The sequence below is a fragment of the Drosophila erecta genome, unplaced genomic scaffold (assembly GCF_003286155.1).
Source record: "Drosophila erecta strain 14021-0224.00,06,07 unplaced genomic scaffold, DereRS2 tig00000092-arrow-pilon, whole genome shotgun sequence".
NCBI classification, from domain to species: Eukaryota; Metazoa; Arthropoda; class Insecta; order Diptera; family Drosophilidae; genus Drosophila; species Drosophila erecta.
In genome coordinates this window covers 7,823,900-7,848,191 of record NW_020825207.1, presented here as the reverse complement: position 1 = coordinate 7,848,191, position 24,292 = coordinate 7,823,900, and the positions used below count along the sequence as shown (strand labels likewise).

Genomic DNA, 24,292 nt, shown 5'->3' with positions numbered 1-24,292 from the left:
TCGATTCTGGTGCACTTGTTGCATCAGCTTCATCATCATCAGGAGCAGCAGCAGGCGCAGCAGCAGAAGCAGCAGCAAAACAACAGGAGGCGCAGCAGCAACATCACAACACACACTTGCAACAGTCGCTTATTAAATATGATTATGTGTTCGATTCTGCGCTGCTCTTCAAGATTCAGCCACCGGTTCGAGTAAGAGTGCTGGGTAAAAGTACGTATGGCCACAGGAAGTGGAGCCGCGTCAGGCGTCGTCACATTGGCGGCACTCACTTCCCCAGCCCCAACCCATTCCCATCCCCAATCGACCAGCCCGCTCCATCAGGCAGCGGCAAGTGCTGCCCACTTTTAATGAAGTTTTCCGTTTCGTGATGGTTTTGTTGACTTTCCAAGCCCGGTTAGATACCCTCACAGTGGGCTCGGCGGAGCCGGCGAGGGAAAATCAATTTTACCCAGAGGACGGCATCTGCAAAACAATTGGCTAGGGCATTAGAAAGTCCTCTATTTTAGATCCCTTCCATTACCGGCAGTGCCTTTGCTAAGCTGCCAGACAAAATAAAAATCCATTGGCCGTTCAAATGTTTTAATTAAAATTTAATGAATTCAGTGTACTTAATTATGCATTGTTGTTTTTTTGCCCTTGCCCCTTGCCCCTTCCCACTTGCAACTGCCGCGCGGACGGGCAATGTTGAAAATTAAATTTAATTGTTCTATCTTTCTGCTATTGCACTGAGTGGCAATCAAGGCGTATATGAGCTAGAAAAAGCTTGGAAATTTGCGGTGACAGCCTGTATAAGCATGGTAATTAAAATTGCATTTATATGGGAATTGATTTGAGTATGGAAATATGTCAATAATGCTTATGAAGTTAGCCAAAAACGTAAACTGAAATTGCAGGTTTAATTAACATGCACTGCGCTTAGCCATCGAATAAACAAATATTCAATTTACTGCAATAATAGGCAATCTGCATTTAATAAAACTCTCAATGCCCAGGACCTTGCGTTGCTTTTAAATCAATAAAATAAATAAACATATTATTTCACTGCAAAGTGAAACATCGAAAGCACAGAGTTTGAGAGCAAAACCGAATTGGGCAAAATTCAACATTAATTAAAATCAAATCACTGCCAGTCAGCAAAATGTAGCAATATAAATGGCAGTTTCAGTTCTATTGACCTCCACTGGAGTTCCAGTAAACATTTCCCATTTAATGTGAGCACTGCTATACATAGTTTCCACCATGGACCACCTGTCAGGTCCACAGAACTCTGCGGGCTGTGAAAGCCGATTGCCCGCAATCCGCTAATTTCGTCTTTCAGGCATTGAAAATTTGTATTATTAGGCGTTCCATTAATGAGGCCGCGAGCCTTGGCTATTAATTAATAAAACTTCCTCTAAAAATGCCGCCACTTTGTCTGGCCCCGAAAAATGGAATCAATTAGGCGGCGTTTAAGGTGCAAGTGGCCACGCCCACCAGAAGAAAGCCTCGGGGGCGCTAAGAGCGAAAAACGAAGAGCGAAGACTGATGACTGAAGTCAGCGCACTGATTGATGACACTGGACACTTGAATCTTCGGGGAGATTCTGCGGGGGCACGAAGAAATGGCATTTGGTTACATCATTATAGGGCTTATGTACATCAAAGTGAAATGGTTCCAAGGCATAATTAAGTTGATTATCATGTCCCCTGCTCTTGTAACTGAGAAAAAGGCACACTTTAATTTGAAAAATTTGTAATTTTATTCAAATACGTTTTTGTTCGAAGATACAAAAATTTGTCTTTTTTTCTGTATTTTTAGCGCTTCTTGCATTAATTGTTTTAGGTATTACATATAAATAATTACTTTATTCAATGAACTTCTTTTTACACACATACTCTATCCAAATCCAAATGCAACTGCAAATGCAAGTGCGCTCGGAGTCTAATTTATAATTAACACTTTACGGAATTTGTATTTATAGATTTCTATAGCATAATTTTTGGCGCTCTCGCGTGCTTGCATCAACTTCTTTACCATGTATATAATTATTGTCATGCATGATAAAAAGAACGTCGCTGAATGCTGTAAATATGTATCTTGAATATACTTTACGTCTCGATCCCTAGCTCTAGCAAAAGTCACACTTAAAAATATTTTTATATATATAATTGAAGTCGCTATTTCGTTTTGGTGATTTCGAATCGGTCCGTTCAAACGCTTACGCTTTTCGGCCTGTTGTGTGTACATTTATGTATATTCATTTATGTTTATGCTTTTAGTACGTATGTTGATAAATATTGGTATGTCCTATAGCTTAAACATGAACAACTGCTAATGAGAATGAGCCACGCCTCGACTGACTCGCCATATATTTATGCTAAATGCTAAATGCTAAAATGCGTAATTCCTACTACTTAATATCGATGACCTTACTACGAATTAATATTTGAGAGTGTTCTGTTGTTCGTTCATATTCTTTTGTTTTTGTTTGTTAATATTTCGCTTTTGTTTTTGTTTTTCTCTTTCTTTTTTTTGTGGTGTCCACCAAAATGCTGCTGCTTCTGCCGATGTTCGGGTTCAGGTTGTGGTCGACTAAAAGTGGGTGGAGGGCAGGCATTTCTGTAGAACGGGTTGCGCACCTGCCCCGTGGCCAGACCAATATCCAATATTCCGGGCCCCTCTGCCCCCCCTCGATTGGATTGGTCTTGTGGCAAACGTTTGGCCTGCGTGCTTCCATCAGCCAGCGTCTGCGGAGCTTTGGGCACAGGTACTTATCACAGCCTTCGAGCGCCGCATGCAAATGTCTTTTCTGAAAACACACTCAACATGGTTTCTCCATTTGCGCTCCGTAATAATCAACGTCATATAGTAATAATTACAAGCATAAAATAAAAGTAAAACATTCAATAAAACCAACAGCAACGGCCACCAACCAACGACACCAATCCTAACGAAATGACAGTCAAGTTCTGTGTGTGTTTCGTGTTTCGTGTTTCTTGTTTCTTGTTTCTCGTTTCCGATGGTGATTATGAATGATGTATGTCAATCAGTCTAGCTGGATTTGGCTGGGTTGGGTACTTCTAGCTGTCATTGACGCTCAGCTCGGCTTAGTAAGTCTGCGGATGAGAAGAAAGAAGCGGGCAGGTGGGGGGGTTGTTAGAAATGCGATAAATACAGACTGTTTCTAACAAGCTGTTAATTAGGGGGAGTGGAAGATCTCGAGATTGATTTGGATCATCTTGGGCAGCAGCACACATTTCGAGATACTCGTATCTCGTATTAATTATGCCAAAAATGAGGAGTTGGTTTCTCAACTTACCACCGGCGGATAGGACATGTATTTGTCGCTCATGTTGAAGTAGGATCCATCTGCTGGCGGCGCTGGCGAGGGCGAGGATATGTAGCTACCCTTGATCACCAGCGAGGAGGCGGGCGACGGTGATGGTATGTACAGTCCGTTGGAGATCAGCATGTGATCGTCCTTGGAGCGCATCTGCATGCCCTCGATCATGCCCGTGGCACTGTTCCGCTGACTGTGCCGCTTGGGATTCGGCAGGGTGCGGGTGAAGTCCGGATTGCAGAGCGGATACGGCGGGGTGCACATGGAGCTCTCCTGGTATTTGGGCGGATACGCCGTCGACTGGATGATGTCCACGTTCTCCACGAGATACGTGGAGGCGGCTGCCTTCTTCTGGACATCCGCCTGCAAAGCAGTGATGGGCAGCTGGTTAGGAATATGTCGGAATGCACTTGGTTAGCTCTGATTAGTGGGTTAATCTCCAAGCGCATCTCTTACCTTGTAAACCGACTGACTGTCGTCCTTGGAGTACACATCATCGTTGCTGGGCTCCGCTTCGCTCTGGGACTTGTTCTGCCGTCGGATGACGAACCAGGCCACCAGTGCAGCATTCAGAACCAAGAGCACCATGGCTGCGGACGTGATTCCAATGATCATCACATTGGGCAGCTCGTCTTTTTCGGTGTACTCCGCCGAATGCGGCTGGGAGCCCTTGCTGAGGGTCAACTTGATGTCGGGCATGAACTTACTGCCGCCCGCTTCATTGGCCGCCATCACGGAGAAGTAGTACGTGGCTCCCGGCTTCAGGCCATCAAGGGATATATTCTGGTGTCCGGGTTTGGCGTCCACGTATTTGTACTTATCCTCGCCGTGCTGTTTGAGGCGCAGCCGGAAATAGGTCTGCATGCCGCCATCGAAGCCGGGCGTCCAATTCAGATCCACGCCCGTATCACTGACGTTGCCCACCCTCAGCTGCTGTGGCGCATCCGGGCGGGAGGGCTTACTGAACTCCAGGGTGGTACTCGCCTGTCCCAGAGCATTTCGCACCACGCACTCGTACTGGCCATAGTCATCCGGCGAAGTGTTCTCGATCAGCAGCGCTGACTCAAAGTTCAGGGCGTCCACCTGGCGTTCCGCACTCTTGAACTTGTTGCGCCGCTGCATCTTGAGATCCTTGCCATGGCGCCGCCAGATGAAGCTGGGCTGCGGCGAGGCCAGGGATCTGCAGATCAGCTGGGCACGCACTCCCAAGCGGGCGGCGTAGCGGGTGAAGGCGGGTGAGTGGTCAATTTCAGGAGCGGCTAAAAGGTTCAAAACGAACAATACTCAATAATTAGTAAGCCAGGCTTTTGTTGTTTTGGTAAAACCACTTACTTTGCACCACCAGAAGCACGTTTTGCGCGGCGGGAGCTCCTCTTTGGTTGTCCACAATGCAGGTGAAGTTGCCAATGTCGCTGCGCTCCACACTGGCGATCTGCAGCAGGGCGGTGCCATTTTCGAAACTGGAAATGGTGCGCGTGGCCAGATCGTAGCCGTCGCGGGACCAGCGCACGTGAGCGGCCTCTAGCGGGCGGGCCTGGATGTGGCAGGCCAAGACCGCCGGTTCGCCGGCCACAAAGCTGCGACCCTCGCTGACCGCCGTAATTGTGGGGGCATCTGTGGATTGGGGAGATGACAAAGACAAAGAGAGTCAGCTCCAGTTTTGGGGGTCACCTTTATGGCCAAGTTAGTACTCACATTCCACGGCCACCTGGATCTCCAGCAGCGCGGTGCCCTGGCTATTGAGCGCCTCGCAGATGTAGACACCCGCATCATTGCGACTGAGGCGACTGATATTGAGACGAGGTCCGTCGGAGATCAAGCGCTGGCCGCTCAGACTGTTGCTGCTAATGGGCAGGCCGTCCTTGGTCCAGGTATAGCTAATGACCATGGGGTTTCCGCTGGCCAGCAGCTCCACATGGAACGGCGCTCCCTCCACGCCCACGAAGGTGGTGCTCTGCGGCGTCTCGAACTTGGGTGGATCTGGGGGGATTTAGGGTCAGGGTGCGGTTAGTTGACCTCCAACGGAAAACAAACTCCCGCTTTACTTACAAAGTATATCCAGGCTGATGGTTTCGTGGACACTGCGCTGCAGCACCTCGTTGTGACTCTGGCAGGTATAGACAATGCCATCCAGGTCCTGGGTTATGTTAACGTACATCTCCAGCGTGGACACCGAGCCGCCCCAGAGGCCGGGCCTGTTGGCCAAGCTAAGACCCTCGACGGGAATGCCATCCTTCCACCAGCTGATCTTCGCCGGCGGATTGCTGGAGCTGGAGTCGCAGATCAGCTTGGCCCGAATGCCCGGCACCAGATTCTTGGGCACCACGCTGATCTTGACCGTTTCGGGCGGAACTGAGATGGCAAACAGCCCTATAAGTTGGTATTCCCATTGAAAGCTCAGCTCTACTTACAATGAACTCCCAGCGTTTTGGTGGCGAAGAGCGGTATGTCAATAGCTGCATTCTGCACCTTGCACTTGTAGATGGCATTGTTGTCAGAGGCGTTCACCAGAAGCGAGAGCTCGGAGGTGATCTTACTGTCCACCAGCTTGGAGGGAGCATTAATGATCTTGTCGTTCTTGTACCACTGCAAAGTCGGTGGCGGATTGCCGCCAGCAGAGCTGCACTGCAGTTTCAAAATTGATCCGGAGATAAGGATGTCACCATCGTTATAGCCCGTCAGCAGGGGTGGCGAAGGGGGGTCTGCAAGGGGAGGGAGCAACCATAGTGAAATTATAATTTAATTACGGATAAGATCTGCAGTCAGTCCTCGAGCACTTACAAAGCACATTCACGGTGTGTGATCCCACCACATTCTGCGTGAGTTCCGTGTTGAGGGCGTGGCAAACGGCAATGAAGGTCCTGCTCTGGGTGTCGATGGTCAGGCTGATGTTGGAACTGCTCACCCAGCCGCCGTCGGTGCTGCTGGTGGTCTTGTAGGTGCTATTGTCCAGCGGTCTGCCGTTTATGGACCAGCTGATCCGGGCCTGGGGATTCGAGGGCGCTGTCACGCAGCTCAGTTGCACGGAATCGCCGACCTTGGCCTGGTTGGCGCCGCTCAGATACACATCCTTGGGCGCATCTGCACCAGAAAGAATATTAAACATTAAACATATCGTTGTATCTTCTCCAATATCTTCTCCTTATATCTTAAGCATGATAAATTATGCCCATTGGGCCCGGACCTTTAATGCATATGTGCTGTACATCTAACTACGTTTGTGCTCCGGATAATCCCAGTAAAAGTAAATAAAAAACTTACACAAAACAGTCAGATTGAGTTCGGCGCGCAGGGGAGTTGTCGCCAGCAGATTTGTGGCCTCGCAGACCAGATTAGCGCCATTGTCCTCGGCGGCGGCGGTGAACTTGTAGACGTTCTCCGACAGGCGGCCCGAGGTGCGCTGTGGCGAACTGATGGCCACGCCATTCCGGTACCAAGTCAGTTGGGCCGGGGGATTGCCGCCGCGGCTGCGGCAGGCTACTTGCACTTCCTGGCCGCGATGCAGTGGCTCACCCTGGCTGTAGCCCTCGAAGAACGGAGCGCCGGGCGGATCTGTGGGTTGGTCAAGGGACACTCGATTAGCAACTCCGCCGGCACACACAAAGCACCAGCCGGCAGGCACTTACAGAGCACGGAGAGCTGCACCTGGGCGCGCATCGGTACATCGGGGGGCAGAGCCTTGTGGCGCGCCTCGCAGGAGAACTCCTTGTAGTCGTCTTCGGCGCGCGGCTGCAGTTGCAGGGTGGAGCTGGTTGTGAAGCGCTTTGGGGCGGTTTGATTCACCGTCACAATGGGCGCTACACGGCGAGAAAAGAGCCACAAAGTTGGTCATCAATTGACATTAATTAGAAGCTTGAATGACTGTTAATACTTGGCTTTTATGTAGGCAAGCTAGGTTATGGTTACTATAGAGCACATGACTGGAACGCACCTGTCGAAACTGGAACCTCGCCCTGGAACCAAACAATCTCCGCCGCCGGATTCGCGTTCTCGGCGATGCAGTGCAGCGTAAGATTCTGGCGCTCCTCCACCTCCACGCGAGCGTTCCGGGCATAGCCCTCGATGACAATGCTACTCGGAGCCGCCACTATGCTCAACTTGGCATTGGCACGAATGGCCGGATTCCCAGCAGCCGGTCCCACCTGGCACTGGTACTCGGCGTCGTCCTCCAGCGTGGCGTTCTTGATCTGCAGGTTGTAGGCATTCTGCTTGGCGTCCACCAGCACCGAGTAGCGTGGGAATCCGGGAATCACCGCCGAGAATCCCAGCGCAAAGCCATCCTTGGTCCACTGGACTTTTCCCGCTCGGTTGGACACCTCGCAGCGCAGGAGGGTGTCGGTGCCCTCCAGTATCTGCAGATCGTGGGGCGTCAGGTGAAACTTTTGCACAGCTGGCGCTGCCACCTGGGCGGCCGGAGCTGGAGCAGCAACTGCGGCCATTACGTGGCAGATGGTGGTGGCTGTACAGAGAGCAAAATACATTGCACATTACTACATTACACATTACTATTAAATAATAGTTCTAAGTTCATCTGCTCAAGGTTTTTTGTACCACTTTTTCACATTGTAATGTTAAATGAAATTTAAAATTTTTCAGTTGTAAAGATGCCCTAAAATCTAAGCTCTGTAAAGTACATTTAAGCTAGCTTTAAGCAAAAATATTATAAAAATTTCATTAATTACTAATGTCAGTAAGAATCTACTTTTAAATAGGCAACTTTATTATCATATACCACAGAAGCAGGCTCTATTATTTAGTGGGTGGGTAAATGTAACTACTTTTTCTCGGTGTAAAGGCAAACGAGATGGAAAGGAAATTCGCATGGTTAATCGGCACGTTCGACATTTGCGCACGTAGTTTGCCAAGTGCATCGGCAATGGGAACAGTTCAATTGGCATCGAATCGACGTGGATGTCGACCTGACAGGGCCCGCAGTTTCAATCGGAATCGAAGTCAGAGTCGGAGTCGGAGTCGCAGTCGGATGCGGAGTCGGAGTCGGATGGCCACGGCTGCCCAGTTTTACGGCCCACACATAAAACACACATTACTTAAGCGTAAGCCCCGACGACGTCGCTCAGTCACATCGCACTAATTTGGTACAACTTCTTTGCTTCCCCCTCCGATTTCAGTTCGATTTCAGTTCGATTCGATTCGAATCGAGTTGTTTCCTTTCCGCTCACATGGCAGCCGGGCAGGGAGCTCCACTCTCAGGCTGTCATTGAGACACGGGATGTATATCTAGCTGTCCGTCCACGTCCATGGGTCTGTGCCGTTCTGCGCCAGGCTGTTTGACGCTGAAACGGCCCACACCTAGGCCAAAGTAGGTCTACAGCTTGCGGCTCATTAGCATTAAAATGTCTTAGGAAAAACGAGCGGGCCACGTTCGATACCAAATTGAGCGGCCTACTCACACGGGGTATACGTATTGTATATACGAGCATGTGTGTTTGTCTATATGTCGTCGACCTAATCAGCATTAGGGCAATCTACATAGCTACATAAAAGCATTGACAACTCACGCACACTGTCGCGGGTTCGGTGGGAAATGGGAACGTAAGTGTTGTGTGGGTGCCGGAGAAAGTTCCATTTTGGAGCTGCTGCGATCGGGCAATTAAATGGGAGATTATACAGATGGGAGTATATAATAACCTGCTGGCAAATAATGCGCGATTAATCATTTGCCGATCGAGAGCTCTTATAAATTACCAGCTAAAGACAACTGTCGCCTTGACTGCGATGGATAATGCCATGCCCAGATTCGACTAATGAATTGGCCATTTATCAAGCGAAAATCTCGAATAACATTCTTAATTCCCCGCACAAGTCGAAACAAGTTTAATTTATAATTAATTTATTTCAGCGAACATTGCTCAATTAAACTGGTTTCGGTGCCACTGTGCGCTGCGTGAATCGTGGCCACAAATCGTTGGGCAAATAAACAAAACAAACGTTTCTGTCGCGGACTCCGTCGGTGGATTAATTGATTATTTGTCTGGGAAGACAGCGGACAAGATGGTCTTGAAAGAGAAGAGCGGATATGAATTCGGTCGGAACGGAAATGTGGCCAGCCCACCCACCCAGTGGCAAAGTTAGTCATTCGCTATTGAGGGCGCCTCCATTGCCTCCATTTGCATTCGCTGCCATTTCAGCCGGTTAAAGTTCAAGCAATTAAGCCAAGCGACAGTTGACCAACTCGCCACTGCCAGAACATTTCCTGCGGCAATTAACCAAAAGAAAAAAAGTAAAAAATACAAAATACAAAAAAGAGGCAACAAAAAACAGCGCAACTTGACAGGTTTTTGCACTGACAATGACGACAAAAACAGAGAAAACTGAGAAAACTGAGACCCAGCCCGCTGCAACTTGCATACAACTCATTTAGTGTCATTACGGGAGGAAGACGGGTAGATGGTATATGGTAGATGGTTTTATGGCTACGACACTGTGGGCTTATGGCCAAGAGAGCGGCGAGACGCGGCGGGACGCGGCGGCAGGAAAGCCACCCCGCTGGCACAAGGAAACACAGAGGGTATAGAGGTATAGAGGGTAATTGTCACACATATGCAGGCCAGGATGGCCAACAAAGAAATCCTTGAAGTGTGACAGTAGGAAGCGAAGAAGGAAAGACTGCGAAACACACACTCGACTGAGTGAAGTAAGTGCAAAGTAAATGAAAGATGAGCAGCAGGCCGAAAGGCCCAACCGGTTTAGCATTTCATTCATGGGTTTCCAAACCAACCAAGCAGCCATCCGTCGTTCTGGCCAGTGGTTAGTGGCCAAGTCGCCGGGAAGTTTGGGCACCCAGGGGCAGCTGTAATTGTCAACTGGTCCCACAAATTGTACGCAAACTAAACTAACTGCTTGACCGCAAAGCGTACGCTCCATACTCGATGATGACGACGATGATGATGATGCCGATATGAGGTTGCGAAGGAGCACTTCCCCTACGGATTTGCCTATGTGCCTGCGGCTGAGCCTATGCCAAAGTCGATTCCTGGCCGCAAGCTAAGTGAGTGTGCTGGCCTGCATTGGCCTCAAAAGCCTGCTAATAGTTTTCGAGCTCCGGAGCTCCTGGCAGGACGCAGGACGCAGGACCCAGAGATGCCTGAGTTACTTCCAAGTTGCGGCTGGCCTTCATTTTCCCCTGCACAGAACTCTGTTCGAAATGGGCACTGCCAATTGGCACAGTTAAAAATATTTTTTGGCTTTTTCCCCTATTAGTTCAGTTAACAAAGACCCAACAGCTAAACTCCCACGGAGTTTAGCGCATCTCTATCGTGAGTGGTTACGTGTGGCAAAGCCAAGCGAAGCGCAACGCCGGATGTCGCACTAATGGCCAACGCAACGCAACGCAACGCAATCCAATCGCACTCGAAGGTCCCGGCCCGTTTTAGCCCGCTTAGCCCACTGCCATTCGTGTTGGCCATCGACTTGAGCAGCGGGCCTAGATGGCCTGCTGGCTGCTTTGTAAGTTAAACTATCTACAAGTCATTAACTCATACAAAGCCGGCAACTGTCGCAGAGGGTGAGCTGGTGAGCTGGTGGGTTTGAGAGGCTGGGAGGCTGTGAGTCGAGGGACCAGCTAGGCGGAGTCCGGAGTTAAGTGAAGTGGCCTGGACCAACGCACATTTGGCCCTTTGTTTTTCCTCTTTCGCTCCTTTTTTCCTGTGCTCACTCGCTTTCCTTATCGAGACCAGTTTCCAGTTTATTCGCTGCCAGTTTCTGGTAACTCCAGCGCGTTAATGGAAAATATTGTGGCATATCACAGGAAATCCGGTGAGGTTTTTTCTCGTTCGCTTGCTGTTGCTTTTGGCCCTCTCATGGCAGTGGTTGTTGTTGGTGCTGTTGTTGTCGTCGTGTTGGTGGTGGCGGCATGGTTATGTGTGCACACTCCTTTTAGCCGGCAGGACACTTAGCCGGCATCTACTCGCTTTGACAAAATTAACGGGCACATAAATCTCCTCTCTGGGTTTTGCGGCTTTGCGTTATAAATTTAATTAAATTTTTTGTTTGCCTTTTGTGTACTTTATCTGCGCCTGTTAACCAATTTTTTTCCTTTCGCTGCTTGGCTGACTGCTTGGCAAGTGAACAAATGTCTTTTATTATATTGATTAAAGCGGCTTAGTGTGTCAAATTTGTTGTCAGCCATGTTAAGCGCCGGCAAAGTGTTTCAAATTGTTTTAAATGGCAAGGGAAAGGATTTCGGCTATGCGGCCATAACAATTATTTTCCACATGTGCTGTGGGCTGAGTTGCGAAGGCAGTGCGACTTGGCTAAAATGTGAGCCTATCCGATTTTCAGCCGCCACTTAAGCGGTTTTAGCCACTCCGACTGCGCTGGGATTTCAGTCTGTCCTCATGGTGATATAAGCCAGTTGGTTGGAGAGAGTTTTATTGAAATTGTGACGAAGAACTGGGAGAACCTACAGCAGGCCAGTCCCAAAAATTTAGGATGAATTTGGTCGAAAGATCTTAATCTCAAAAAGGAAATGCTCTTCCCGCTGCCTTCCATGGGTAACTGCAACCCCAAATTTCGGTGGCTTGGAGCCTCCGCTTATGGCCAAGTTTATTGCTGACCCAGAACCAGAACCAGAACCGCCTTAATCATCGCCGGCAACCCGCATACCCTCACCGGAGTGTCAACCGACGACCAGACACTTAATGTGCGCCTTGGGCACGCTTAATAAATTCACAATAAAACGCATTTGAATCACGCGAATCGAGAGTGTGAGTGTGATGGCCATGCTGATGGTGGGTGGGTATGGGAATGGGGATCAAGGAGCCTTAACGACCTCGAAATGTTTGTTTATTGCTGTGCCCCTCCGCCGCAGCATCCCGATCTCAAATTGCCGCATTACCAAGTCTCTGTCTGGCTGCTCAGTGTGTGTTGAGCACTGATTGAATTATAAAATTTGCAGCCGAACAAATGCGACCCGGTCTGGCCAATATCAAAAGCCAAGAGCCGGCAATTCGGACCCATTCGGACCCATTCGGCCCCATCGACGTTAAACTAATCAACTAATTTGCTATGAACTCTGCGGTCCGCACAAATTAGAGCGTCCAAGAGGCCACACCGATGCCATTTCCATTTGAAGGCATTAACATTAATTATTTTCTGCTTCATGAGCATTTCAGATGAACACCAACTGGGGGATGTCGATGGAGCTGTCGATGGAGCTGTGACCCCGACACTCGAGTGAAGACCCTCCCGTTTCGGGGCTTTCATCTTTGGTTAATTAGTAAAGAAATGTTGCCCCCACCCCTCGGTTGTGTCAACTATTTTTCCGGCTATGCCGCCGAATATTTTTGAAAATTGCTGCAAGACCGCAACAGTAAACTTTTTTCCATGCGAAATTGAAAGTATTTTGGGGGCTGGTCAGATTGGATGCGAATATCTGAATTTATAGTAAGGGAATTTGGCAGGAATGTGAGCTAGAACGTGGAATTAAAGTGTTTGCTGTCCGCACAAAAACAGGCTTTAGTAAAAACCATATATCCCCTATTTTTAGGCCATCAATAAACAAGGAAACAGAACGAATTAAATACTAAAAAGCCTTTGTGGATATTAAACCCATTCGGTGAGGCGGGCGGAATAAAAATCTATTTTTCCCGATGTCGACTCTAATAAAAACATAGGGAGCACAGTAATAGATTTGATGATTTTATGACTGTAAGCCACTCCGGTTGTCAATCCAACCGTCCAACCAGTTTTGTCAACGGACATTTGCGTGGGCTAGAAGATTTTGAACACCCACAAAGCTGATACAGCAGACAAAAAATGTATACGAATTTTATTAGTCATAAATTGAAAATCATAAAATCCCCCCTTCAACCTAGCATCTTAGTATCAAATAATTTAGTTGGAGGAAATGGGATGAAAGGGAAAGTCAGGGCGCGGTCTTTTCCCCAGATATGCAAGAAAATATTATTAGTAGAATCGTAAAACTCGGTGTGGTGATTTCTGCAAATGGTTAAACTTTTGCGTCCATGGAAAATTAATTTTTCGCTCCTCTCCCCAATATCCTGCAAAAGTTTTCCACACTCTGGGGACTGTGAGTCTCCCAGTCGACGAGCGGCTATTTGAACAAACAAAATCCCGCTGGCCAGAGGTAGTAAAAAACGGTCCAGCAATAGACTCATAAAGAAATCAAAGCCGAAACCAGTTCAAGAGGGGCAAAACTAACTAAGAGAGCCGTCGACACAACCTACGTGCTGTGAACAGGTAAAGCAGATATAGGTATAATACTGGCACAGGTTTAGCTGGCACAGGCACACATATGAAAGAAACTACGGGCTTATGAATGGTAACCGCCATATGAATGGCTTACAAAGACCACAAAAGACGTGGGCTTTGCCTCTCAGTTCGCGGCGCATATTAAACTGAATTTAAATTTAGCTGGAGCAGTATGGCCAAGTCGGATCTGGCCGTGTCTGTGTCTTGGTCTGGGCATTTGCGAACCCAAGGCACGCACCTGGCTGTGAGTGCTTTCTTGGCTTGGAAACGGCTTAGTTTAATGCCGCACTGAATTGGCCAACGTCGGCGATCGACGACGGCTGCACTTGTCGCTTGGCTCAAATGCCAAGTACCGGAGTCGATTGCACTCCGAGCAACATGCCCCTCGACTCCATGCGCCGTGCATGTGGCAGCTGCATAATTATAATGTCTGGGCCCCGAGCGGTACACTGGCTGAGTTGACTTGGCTGGTCGGGCCTGTCTCGCCAAAAGGTCAAACAACATATTTTTGCCGTTTTTATGGAAGCTCTGAACTTTGTTTGTGAGGCAAAATTAGTTTAGTCAGCGCTATCAGCATTATGAAACCTCTAAAAAAATGTTCATTAAAAATTCAGTGCGCTGTTCGAACGGAAACCCACAAAGCAGATTCATAACTATGTAAATGCCAGCTAAAAATACAAAAAGCAGCATTCTATTGAACGCTTGAACATGTTACAAAATTAAAAATAACACCTACAAGCCGCTAAGTCCCAAATTTAAGAACACATATGCAACGGAACAAGAGAAATGAATTCATAGCTATGCAAATGGAAACGTAAAATTATAAGCTTTATAACCTACTACATCGGAAATGGCGATTTTGGTTGGCATATGCCATAGTTTGATGGCTTTTTTAGGGAAAATTAGCATTTCCTCTTTTCAAAAAATATTTTGCAAATATAATCAATTCGCACAGGCGATCGAATTTTGTGCCATTTGTTTTGCCACCCGCACACTTTGGAGCAGGCTTAAACTTTTCTTCGTGTTTTTGTTAGCATTTGTTTAATTTTATTTATGTATGCAGCCGAAAACTTTGCCATTGACTGAGAGTTCGACCGTGTGCTCACCCATTTGTTTTTATAAAACTTAATGGTCGGCTGATTGCCGGGCAAAATGTCGGCGTTATCCACACATCTGTGTACAAATATGCTTGTTTTTTCAAGGATGCGTTCATTAACTTTTCCAGATTTATGTAGGCAGCGTGTGAACAAATGCGGGCCAACCTCCAAAGTCTAAAAAAAGCTGCAATTGTCAGCGAAACCCATTTGAAAGACAACTCAAATGTTTAATGCCCATTTTTATTCGCACTTTTGCCTCCTAATGGGTTCGTCCCCAAAAAAATATAACAATAAATACAGAACTACTCAGCCAGTCAACCGTCACCCAAGAGCCAGAAATTCAAGTTGTCTGGCGGAGTTTTGAAAAACTGCTGGAGCACAACGTTTGGTCAGCCAACAAATTCTGTCTCGAATGTTAGATAATCGAGATACCGCTGCATCGAAACAAGACACTATGGCCAGATTAATGGCTGCGAGCTGATTAGTTTGGGGCCAAGACAAAGGCATCACAAAAGGCCAACTCTGTGGGCCTTAATTAAGCAGAGACAACGCAACATGGTGCTTTGTGTGGAGTCCCAGTTTAGTCAGAACATGTAAATTATAGATAAGCTGGCCTATGCTCCATGCTCTACATGGCCAGCAACCAAAATGTTCATTTGTCAAAATTAACACCGCCGTGAAGCCGAATCAAATCGAATCAAAAGCGCCGCCAGCTATAGGTAATAGCACTTAAGTTAGGAGATCTGAGAGCCCCAGAAATTGGGACAAACTTCGAAATTCTTGCGCACAATAGTTGTGAATGGAGGAATTGTCCCAAATGTGGCTGTGCATATCAGCAGTTGACTTGTATTCCATCTTTGCTATCCACACATCCCATCAGCAGTTGCTTAATCCGATATGAGGCGCTCACTGCAGATACTTTGAGTTTTCCATGTTATCTGTACAAAAACATCCTGTCCAATCCAGCAATTTGGTATTCTCACACCCTCATCACTCATGCGGCATAAGGCTTCTCGGTTATTGTCATTCTATTAACTGGAATCTAAGCCATCAATCATCCTTTTGGAGGGCAGTCCATGAAAAGTTCGTTAGTGCTAAATATGAACTTTACACTCGCGGCATTTGCGACTGAAAATTGATATAATTCTCACATTGGCGCGGCCCATTATTAATTCAGTTTTCACGAGTATCTCGCTGCTTTTTGTCTCCTGTTTTTTCGTTTTTTTTTTTTTTGGCCCAAGAGTTACCGTACACTCTTGTGGGTTTTCGACCACGTCCCTGGCAGTTTAATTGAGGCAACACGAGAAATAATAAGAGAGAAAAAACTCTAACAAAACAAAAGATACAAGCAACTGACGCTGCTCGAAAACAGTAGAAAACACAAAAAATAAAAACAAAACCGGCTTAGACGCGCCTATGTGTGTGTGTTGGCCATCCATCATTATGAAATGTTTGCCAGTGTGGGTAAGTGGTGCACCTGCTCGCATTTCGACTGGTAGCCCCTATCAAAGAGGGGGCTCTTTTGAGGGGAAAACAGGTCCGGTGCGGACCTGGGTCCTCCTTCATTGATAGTTTCGAGTGCAACTTTCGCATGCGCAAACTGGCCGGACAACATATGCTGACCGGATCGGGTCCAAATCCTACCCCATCTTCCCATCTTCCCAGTTACCAACTCCCAGTTGCCAGTTGCCAGTTACCAACTCTCAGCTCCCATCTGCTGCTTCTGTTTTTGCCGTGATTCTGGGCCTCTGCGTGTATGTGTATGCCCAGATGGGTATATACTTATTTTTTGTGCGCCCAGCGTAAGTTAATATGACTTGTAGCACGATGATTGCTTCCTGTGGCAACTTGGCTCGAAAAAGCCGCTGACAGGCAGCGACATCAGCGGAGCTTCGTCAGTTCGCTGGCCTTTTTTATGAATGAAAAATCGCTGCCATCTCTGTCTGCTGCTGGCGGAAGTTATAAATTAATTGAGTAAATATCGATTCGCAGACATAGAGCCGTACATATCCCACATAGGCAAACACATAGGGCTTGTTAATTGGCAGCACTTGCAAAGCAAGTCGCAAAACACGGAGCATTCAACTTGGGCCACTATTTGCATAGCCAAATTGGCAATCGAGTTTGGAGGAGCTGTTAGCTGTTCAGCAGTCGGCGTATCGAAGCACGAGATTAATGACCATAGAAATCGCATATTCAATTGCCCATCGAGGTTCCCACTCGGCTTTGATAATTTATTGAAAGCGCTTCAGCTGCATTTTCTCCATCGCCAGCCATCAGCTCGCAATGTAATTTCATGTAATTCGCTTAGCATTTTATGGCAGTGCTTTTTATGACATTGGCAATACGCTGGACGTCAGCTTAGGCTAAACTTTATTAATTACCAGGCGACGTTGTTGCCAATTATTTACTCATCCCCGTAAATCGCTGATTGGCAAGTGGGAATTTATGGCTAACTTGATGTGCTTCTTATCCGTAGTATAACAATAATTGGTAAGTAGGCCGCTTTGGTGGTCAATCTATTTCAATTGGCATAAGAAGAGTCTTACAGTTTCTTATAGAGATAGTGATGGTATAGGCTTGATGAGCCACAGTCATGTCTAAATAGGCCTGAAGTTATGTTTACGAGCGGTCTGATTTGGTGCTTACTGGTAAGCTAATAACTTCTATGGTTAATCCTATTTAATAGGATGCTGCGCCTCACTTTGCAATGAGTAATCGCATAATAATAACCGCGTGTTGGTGTGCTACTTCGTTGGGTTTCTAAAGATTGTACATAGCATTTGGTGGAGAGGAAGTTACATATATAAGATTAAATCGAGGGCTCTTCCATCTCATGAGCTCTTTCGCCTGCAATTTGCCGCGAATCGCAGTTATCTGCGCACAGTTTCAATGGAGAAAATCTTTAACTTCGCACGTTATACATCTTTAACCCAATATCTTTTTATACCTGCTCCGAGGCGACTGTGTTTTTTTCGAGTTCTGAAAGAGCGCGTCATGCATAATTGCATATATCAGATACAAACACCTAACTGTGCACATGTGTATATACTCGTATATGCACTTGTACACATGTGTTTGTATATTTGTTTGCTCGTTACTGTCGCGTCATAAGGAGCGACAACAATTGCTGCCGCTGCTGTTGCAGTTGCAACTTGTTTGCTACCTGCCGCTGACGCCACCTAACTGTCAACTTTCTTTTTTCGCCGGGCTCGTGTAATTGCAGGGAGCTGACTGTGTGAGTGTATGTAAGTTTTACTTGCATGCAATTAGCATAAAAAATATCAACACAGTTTGCATTTATATAACGCTACAAATTATGCATCATTGAAGCTGCCACCGCAGCAGCAAGCTGCAATGACGTTGAATAATGACCGAAAATGCAATGGAAACCCACCAGCACCACCCACCACCCGCCACCCGCCACTCCCTGCACCACCGTGAGTGAAGTGGCAAGCTGGCAGTCAACAGCTCGCCAGCGGAAAACAGAAAACAGCCAACAGGCCCAGACACCGCAACCTCGGCTCCATCTGCATCTGCATCTCCAGCTCCATCCCCATCCCCATCCCCATCTGCATCCCCAGCTCCCTCATCTCCTGGCCAAGACTGGTTGGCAAGAGGGCGGGGTTCCCATGCCGATGGAGGAGCATCAGCTTGTAAGAGACGTCGACGTGGTAGGTGCCACTGACACCCTACGCACACCCACTTCCCGATGGAAAGCCAAGTGCCAAGACTCTGGGATATGCTAAATAAGCCAAATAAGTACATGGTGACACTACATCACCCAGATTAGCAGGAGCTGGTCAGCTGTTTTGCATTTGCCACGCCCCTGTATTAGAAATCCAATTTTTAATGGGCGCACCATTTCTGTAACCAGCCAACAAACAAGTAGAATAGTTGTTATTGTGTGTATTGTCAGATGGAAAAGCTAAAAGTGGCTGACAATGGAGTGATCAACCCATTCGATGTATCCAATCCGAATAACACACAGGAAAACTACAACAAGTTCGGTATAATGGTGAAGTCGTGCCTCACTATTCCAGTGCCTAAATAACAAGTATAACAATTATAAAAATAAAAGTATATCAACTGTATCGAATACATCAACTTAAATATGATTTGCAATATACACGAATGGCATGTGATGCACTACACATACTATTAGATGGCAAAATTCGAACTTCAAGTAAGGAAGTATAAATTCTATTGGCCAGGGCAGCTAAAGTGTCAAAAATGTAAATAAGACTATATAAGACGACTTGAAATGTGGGGTAATATTAGCTACTATTGCCAGATCTTATTCAGAGCAGGTAACTTGGCCTTTTAGAATGACAAGTGTAGATACAAATAGAGAACTGATGGAATTTTGTTACTTTATTTGCCATTTAAGCTTTTCAGCAACGGAGCCAATATCAATAAAAGCAAATTATTCAGCTTGTTGAAGGAAACTGAGGGCCGCCGAAAAACGATCAAATAATCACACGCATAACATCTAATCACCATTGGCCCTAAAATCCGAATTGGCTATGATAAGCTACGATTATTAGCCGACATAAACGTAAGGAACAACAATATCAATTACTTGAGCACGGCTCATCCGCAGAAATCCGTATACTCTTCTCCCCAAGAGTGTAGACACGATGGTGGGAAGTGTGGCACTCTGCACCACCGACGCAGCACCACCCACCACCCACCACCCCGTCGATGTGTGGCACGCATGAATAGACAGCTGGCGAGCTTTGAAAGCGCATTCGCATTCACACTCGTGCTGGAAATCGCATTCTACGGCTCTGAGTTTTCACTCACTTCACGTGCAAAGTACTGCGAAAAAAAGCGCCATAAAACAGAATATGTTCGTAGAAAACAAAAACATAGGAAAACATAGGAAAAACATAGGAAAAGCCAGAGGAAGAGCAAAAAAATTGGTTCAATTTAGCGCAAAGATGGGAGGGAAAGTGGGGTTTACTTGGGGGACATGGGCCTATTGAAGAACCGACTCTTCAGCTGAGGAAAGCAAACAACGACAACTCGTTAGCACGAATTTCCAGCGGGTGGCATGGGGGGGTGGTGGGTTGGTGGGGTGGCCATTCGAATTGGCGGGGAGTGTCAACGCCTTTTAAATGGGCAGCTTTTTAGCTTTTTAGCATTTCAGCTCTTTTCGGCTACAATGGTTCTCAGGCGATGATGGAACAGGAAAAGCCACTCCACTCTACTCCACTTTGTTCTTTTTCTTTTTTTGGTCGCTGATGCTCTTTGGCAAATTTTCATAAACTCTTATTTATTTTTACTGCACAAAAGAAAATGTTCTACCAGCCAGCCAGCCAGAGGAGGAGAAAAGAAGTTGCGAGCATTTTCTGCTGCTTTTCGGTTGCTCATTTTCGGTTTGCTGGCGGAAGTGAATTGGCACAAAAAATAATAGGGAACATGTTTTGCGCTTTTGACCAAAAAGTGCCAGCCCAAATAGAAATGTTTATACCAACCGAAAAATAAACACTGCTTCAGGAAGAATTCAGCTTATGGAGTGCGAATTGTGCATAAGCCAACTTAGCAACAGCAAGATGCCAGCACATTTTGTATTTACATAAAAACAAATGACCAGCATTTTGTGTTTGGGGTCGCTACTTTGTGAGCCAGCAGTTGGGGGAAATCCAGGGCCAAAGGCCGAGATGGAAAAAGATGTTCGCAAATGAGAAGTTACGAACGGGGTTGTAATTATGCGGCACTTTTCGATGCAGATGCAGCCTGATAAGTATATCTATATATAGGTGCGCAGCCCGGCGAGGAATGCAATTTTCTTGGGAAAAAGCTGCGAGCATGAGGTGGCAAAAGTGTGCTGCTTTTTTGGGCGCTACCTGGAGTGGGCTATATCAAAGGGTAGCACATAGTATGAACTAAAACCAAAGCGATTTATTTGGTAAGAGGCATTTGCTTATCAACTTGAGTTCTCGTTCGATTCCCCGCCCCTTTGGAAAGCGCAAAATATGAAAGGGCAAGCCCCGTAATAAGGTGAGCACTTGGGCCTAAGGACGCTCGGAGTCCGTCCAAATGGAGCACATGCATCACATTGGCTCTCCGGCTCGCTCTGTTCTGTTCTGTCTGGGACCAGAGCCAAATGCGGTCAGTTAGCAAGCTGAAGAGCTGCCTCATGTAGGCTAGTACCAACATCATATGCTCTTTACGGCTCACAGTGCTCGTACGCAACCCATAACCCGTTCGTCATATAATTTGCACTCATTTTTTAACTCTTCTGCGTGCTTTTTGCCGCTTTTAATCAGAGCAAGTGGCTACTATGTGCTGGCCGAGTGGCAGTAGTTGGGCAACCGATTAGCTTGGGCTTAAGCCCAAGTAAGTTCAATGCACTGCAATTCAGTATGCCGGTGAAGGATTTACTATACCCGTGCTCGTATGCTGAAAAGTTGTGTGCTAACACATTTTAGCTGCGGCATTAAGCCAAATCGGGTTTTAAGTCCACACTGTTTGCCGAGGTTTTGCAGCCTTAATTCAATTTGCCTATGTAAATCGTCTGCGGATTATAAAGCTGGCGTACATATGGACGGATATCTCGGCGACTACAAGCCCAATGTGGGTAAAAGAGATTTGTGGATTCCGCACTCTCCTCCGGCGCCTCAAGCCACATCCTCAATTTTCCAGTTGTGCCACAAAAAGAAGCGAGAAAAAACAGTGTGGATGCGAGTATCTGCGGGCATGAAACTAATTTCGTAGGTTGGTGAATGAAAATTTTTGGAGTGTGCCCGGGCAGGTGTGTTGCGTCTTTTAGCAGCTTGCCAACTTCGCTTCCCTTTTTTATTATTTTATTATTTTTGTATTTTTTGCCCCTTGGCCAGCGGTTTCTTGGCGCTCTTTTGCCTTTTGCAGCTTGGTCTGTATTCACTTTCGACGCGCACATTTGTATCCTGCATTTCTGTATACACGTACATGCAAGTTCATCAAGTGGCAGGTGCTAATAATGCCACAAGGAAGTTGGCTCCTTGCAATGATATTGCTAAGCTGTCAGGGATCTTTTGGGTTTCATTTCTTGTTTGCCCAATAAACTTTCAGTGGCAAGTGCCTCACTTCTGCGAAGATTTTCTTCATTTAGCAAGACCATTTGAATACATTTCAAAGAATTGCGCGGCTTAAATCTTTAGTTGGTGTTGTCACGCACCATTAAAGAAACACTATTTTATATAATGATGATTATTGCTTAGACATGAACACTTTTCCTGTAATTTGTGCTCGATTTTTAGCGTCGCTTACTATTTTCACACCGCCACTTCACAGCTCGATGATCAAACATTTTCAATGCCCAATAATACATTCGTCCTGCAGCATTGGAACATTAAAGATAATAATGCTCGATCTTTCGAATAAATAGTCTACTCTTCTCTATACTAAGTAGAGCTAGCAAACCAGCAAAGAATAAAAAAATATCTTTGGTCAAATACAATAAAATCTCGCTTCATAAAACAATCATTGAATCTTTGTCGTAGCGCCGCTGCCTTTTCTCCTTCCCGAACTCACAATACGCTAATGAAGAATTTTGAACGCACACTAATAAATTCGTCATGTAGCATTAAATAAAACAAACATATGAAACCAGAGATACAGATACAGGCAGTGGGTAGATGCAGCCGTTGAATGCAACATGGACTCTTAACACTCCACAATTAACACTCGACTTGTGCACGAATTTGAAACGGGAACTTTTAACTTGATACAAATTTGAAATGCAAATAGTATTCAATTAACAGATGAACAAATACCGACAATAAAACTCAAACTATGCGAGACAAAAGCGCCAACTTTGTCATCCCAGATGTGGAGGTAAAAATAATTAAAAAGCAAAGGAAACAATGTTTGTCAGTTAAAGTGCCGGTCCGGTTCGGCTTGGTCTCCTCACCTTTCCACTCTGCAACTTCCTTCCCGCCACGAAGTGATGGCAAAAATTAAATTATGTGTGCCACAAAGTTCGCCTGAATTATGTCGCATAAATCAAATAAACAGCAGCCGAAGCAGGCGGAAAAAATAAAAGTTGAGGCTGCAGAAATTGTTGAGGAAAATAACTGAAACTGTGAAAAAATTTATACGAAAAACTTTTTGCATGTAAAAGCTTGGTAGCTGGCTAACTGGGTGGCTATATGGCTGGATGGCCAAAAGGAGGGCTTGTGGCGCTTGGTGGGCGACCCGTGTGTTAAAGCAACACTTGGCTGTGGCAAGAAAATTATTCTCTACATCTATTTGTTGTGTGGCAAAAACCGCAGGCAGCAGCAACAGCAGCAACCGCCGCAGTTGCCGTTGACTGGGTAAGCGAAAAAACAAGTGTTTAAATGTCAACGGCAAACAAACTAAAAATCGCTGGCAAAAACCAAGCAGCCAGCAAGCAGACAAAGGAGTATCTAGACATAAAGCCATGCTGCTATCCCCCTCCAAGTCGCACAGCACATTTCATATGAAAAGATACGACTGCCACTGGAGTCTCCGTCTCCAAGAGACTCATCTTCCTTTTGTGTGCTTGTGTTTGTTGGCCCGGGCGCAAAATGTCATGAACTTTTGCCGCAGACATTTTGCAAGCGGTCATCTATGAGCTACATTCGGATTTGGATTCGTACTCGGATGCGGCGGCTCATATGTTTTCAATTTTTCAATTTTTACTATTCGACGATAACTCACCCAAGAGCACGGCAAATGTCAGAGTTATCCAAAACTGCATCTTGTAGGTTGCTTTATTGTTGGAATTTGTTGTAGGCTTGCGACACACTCACTCACTCACTCACTTTAACTTGTTTACAGACTGTTATGTTTTGTATCTTTCGGGTTAATAACAAGCTCCAGCCAATTCTAGGCTTGGCCGCACTTTGCAAGGCATTCTGCAGAACATATTTTTCAAGCACTTATTTCTCACTAGCAGTATGTGCGAACTGTCTGCGCTTCCATAAATATCCATCAAGTATTTATTTATTTATTTAGTTACTCGTAATATTTTCGTATGTTTCGGCGCAATAGCTTTGAACTATAAACTCGCTACTGGGGAGCCACACCAATGTTTGTCAACAGAGACCACGCGCAGACCGACCAAGACTAAACGCAAAGTATCTGTATCTTTTAGCTGACAGGTCCAAGCGCGGCTCACAAGAGATTGAAGCGAACTCGAACATTGGAACCCACTGCAAAACGTTGCCATCGAACTTATACAGCTTTACTTAGAGAACAAACATAGTAACAGGTTCATGTCACCGCTGGAGCAGACATATAAGATCAAACATACGATTTATAAGTAAGCGGTCTTATATTTTTTTATATTAAATAATCACGAAATATTTCAGAAATACAAACTTGCTTAGTCAAGCTAAAAAAAAATTACAGTTTCCAGCTTCAGTGACTTTTTTTGTATTTATTTTACAATTTGCCTATGTACATGCCTGGTATCTAAAACCATTTGGATTTTTGCAGCCCGCACTCGTATCTTTTAGACCAACTCGACATCGTTTTTCCCAATCCTTCGTGAAATAATCGTCCTTTCTCTCACAGCTTTCACTGCTTCGGCGCCAGAGAGGTTTGCGACTCTGCTAATTCTGCAGAAGGACTCTTATAAGGATATTTCCTCATATGTTATGTATATGGCTGAATTGGATTTCGAAGAGTG

At 46.1% G+C, this 24,292-nt stretch overlaps 1 protein-coding gene across 2 annotated transcripts; it reads right to left on the bottom strand.

Moving 5' to 3' along the window:
* Positions 1-1,755: 1,755 nt before the first annotated feature.
* On the bottom strand, positions 1,756-23,768 carry LOC6549000 (nephrin). Of its 2 annotated transcripts, none has more exons than XM_001975515.3 (12): positions 23,320-23,768; positions 7,251-7,778; positions 6,946-7,116; positions 6,581-6,871; positions 6,101-6,400; positions 5,731-6,021; positions 5,369-5,671; positions 5,015-5,299; positions 4,652-4,933; positions 3,776-4,578; positions 3,299-3,703; positions 1,756-3,095 (listed from the first exon to the last, which is right to left on the bottom strand). In XM_001975515.3, the coding sequence occupies exons 1-12, from the start codon at positions 23,357-23,359 to the stop codon at positions 3,087-3,089; spliced, it is 3,708 nt and encodes a 1,235-aa protein (XP_001975551.1). In that variant the 5' UTR covers positions 23,360-23,768; the 3' UTR covers positions 1,756-3,086. The 2 variants fall into 2 exon arrangements, with proteins under 2 accessions (XP_001975551.1, XP_015011680.1); XM_015156194.2 differs by having other exon boundaries at positions 3,299-3,682.
* Positions 23,769-24,292: the final 524 nt, after the last annotated feature.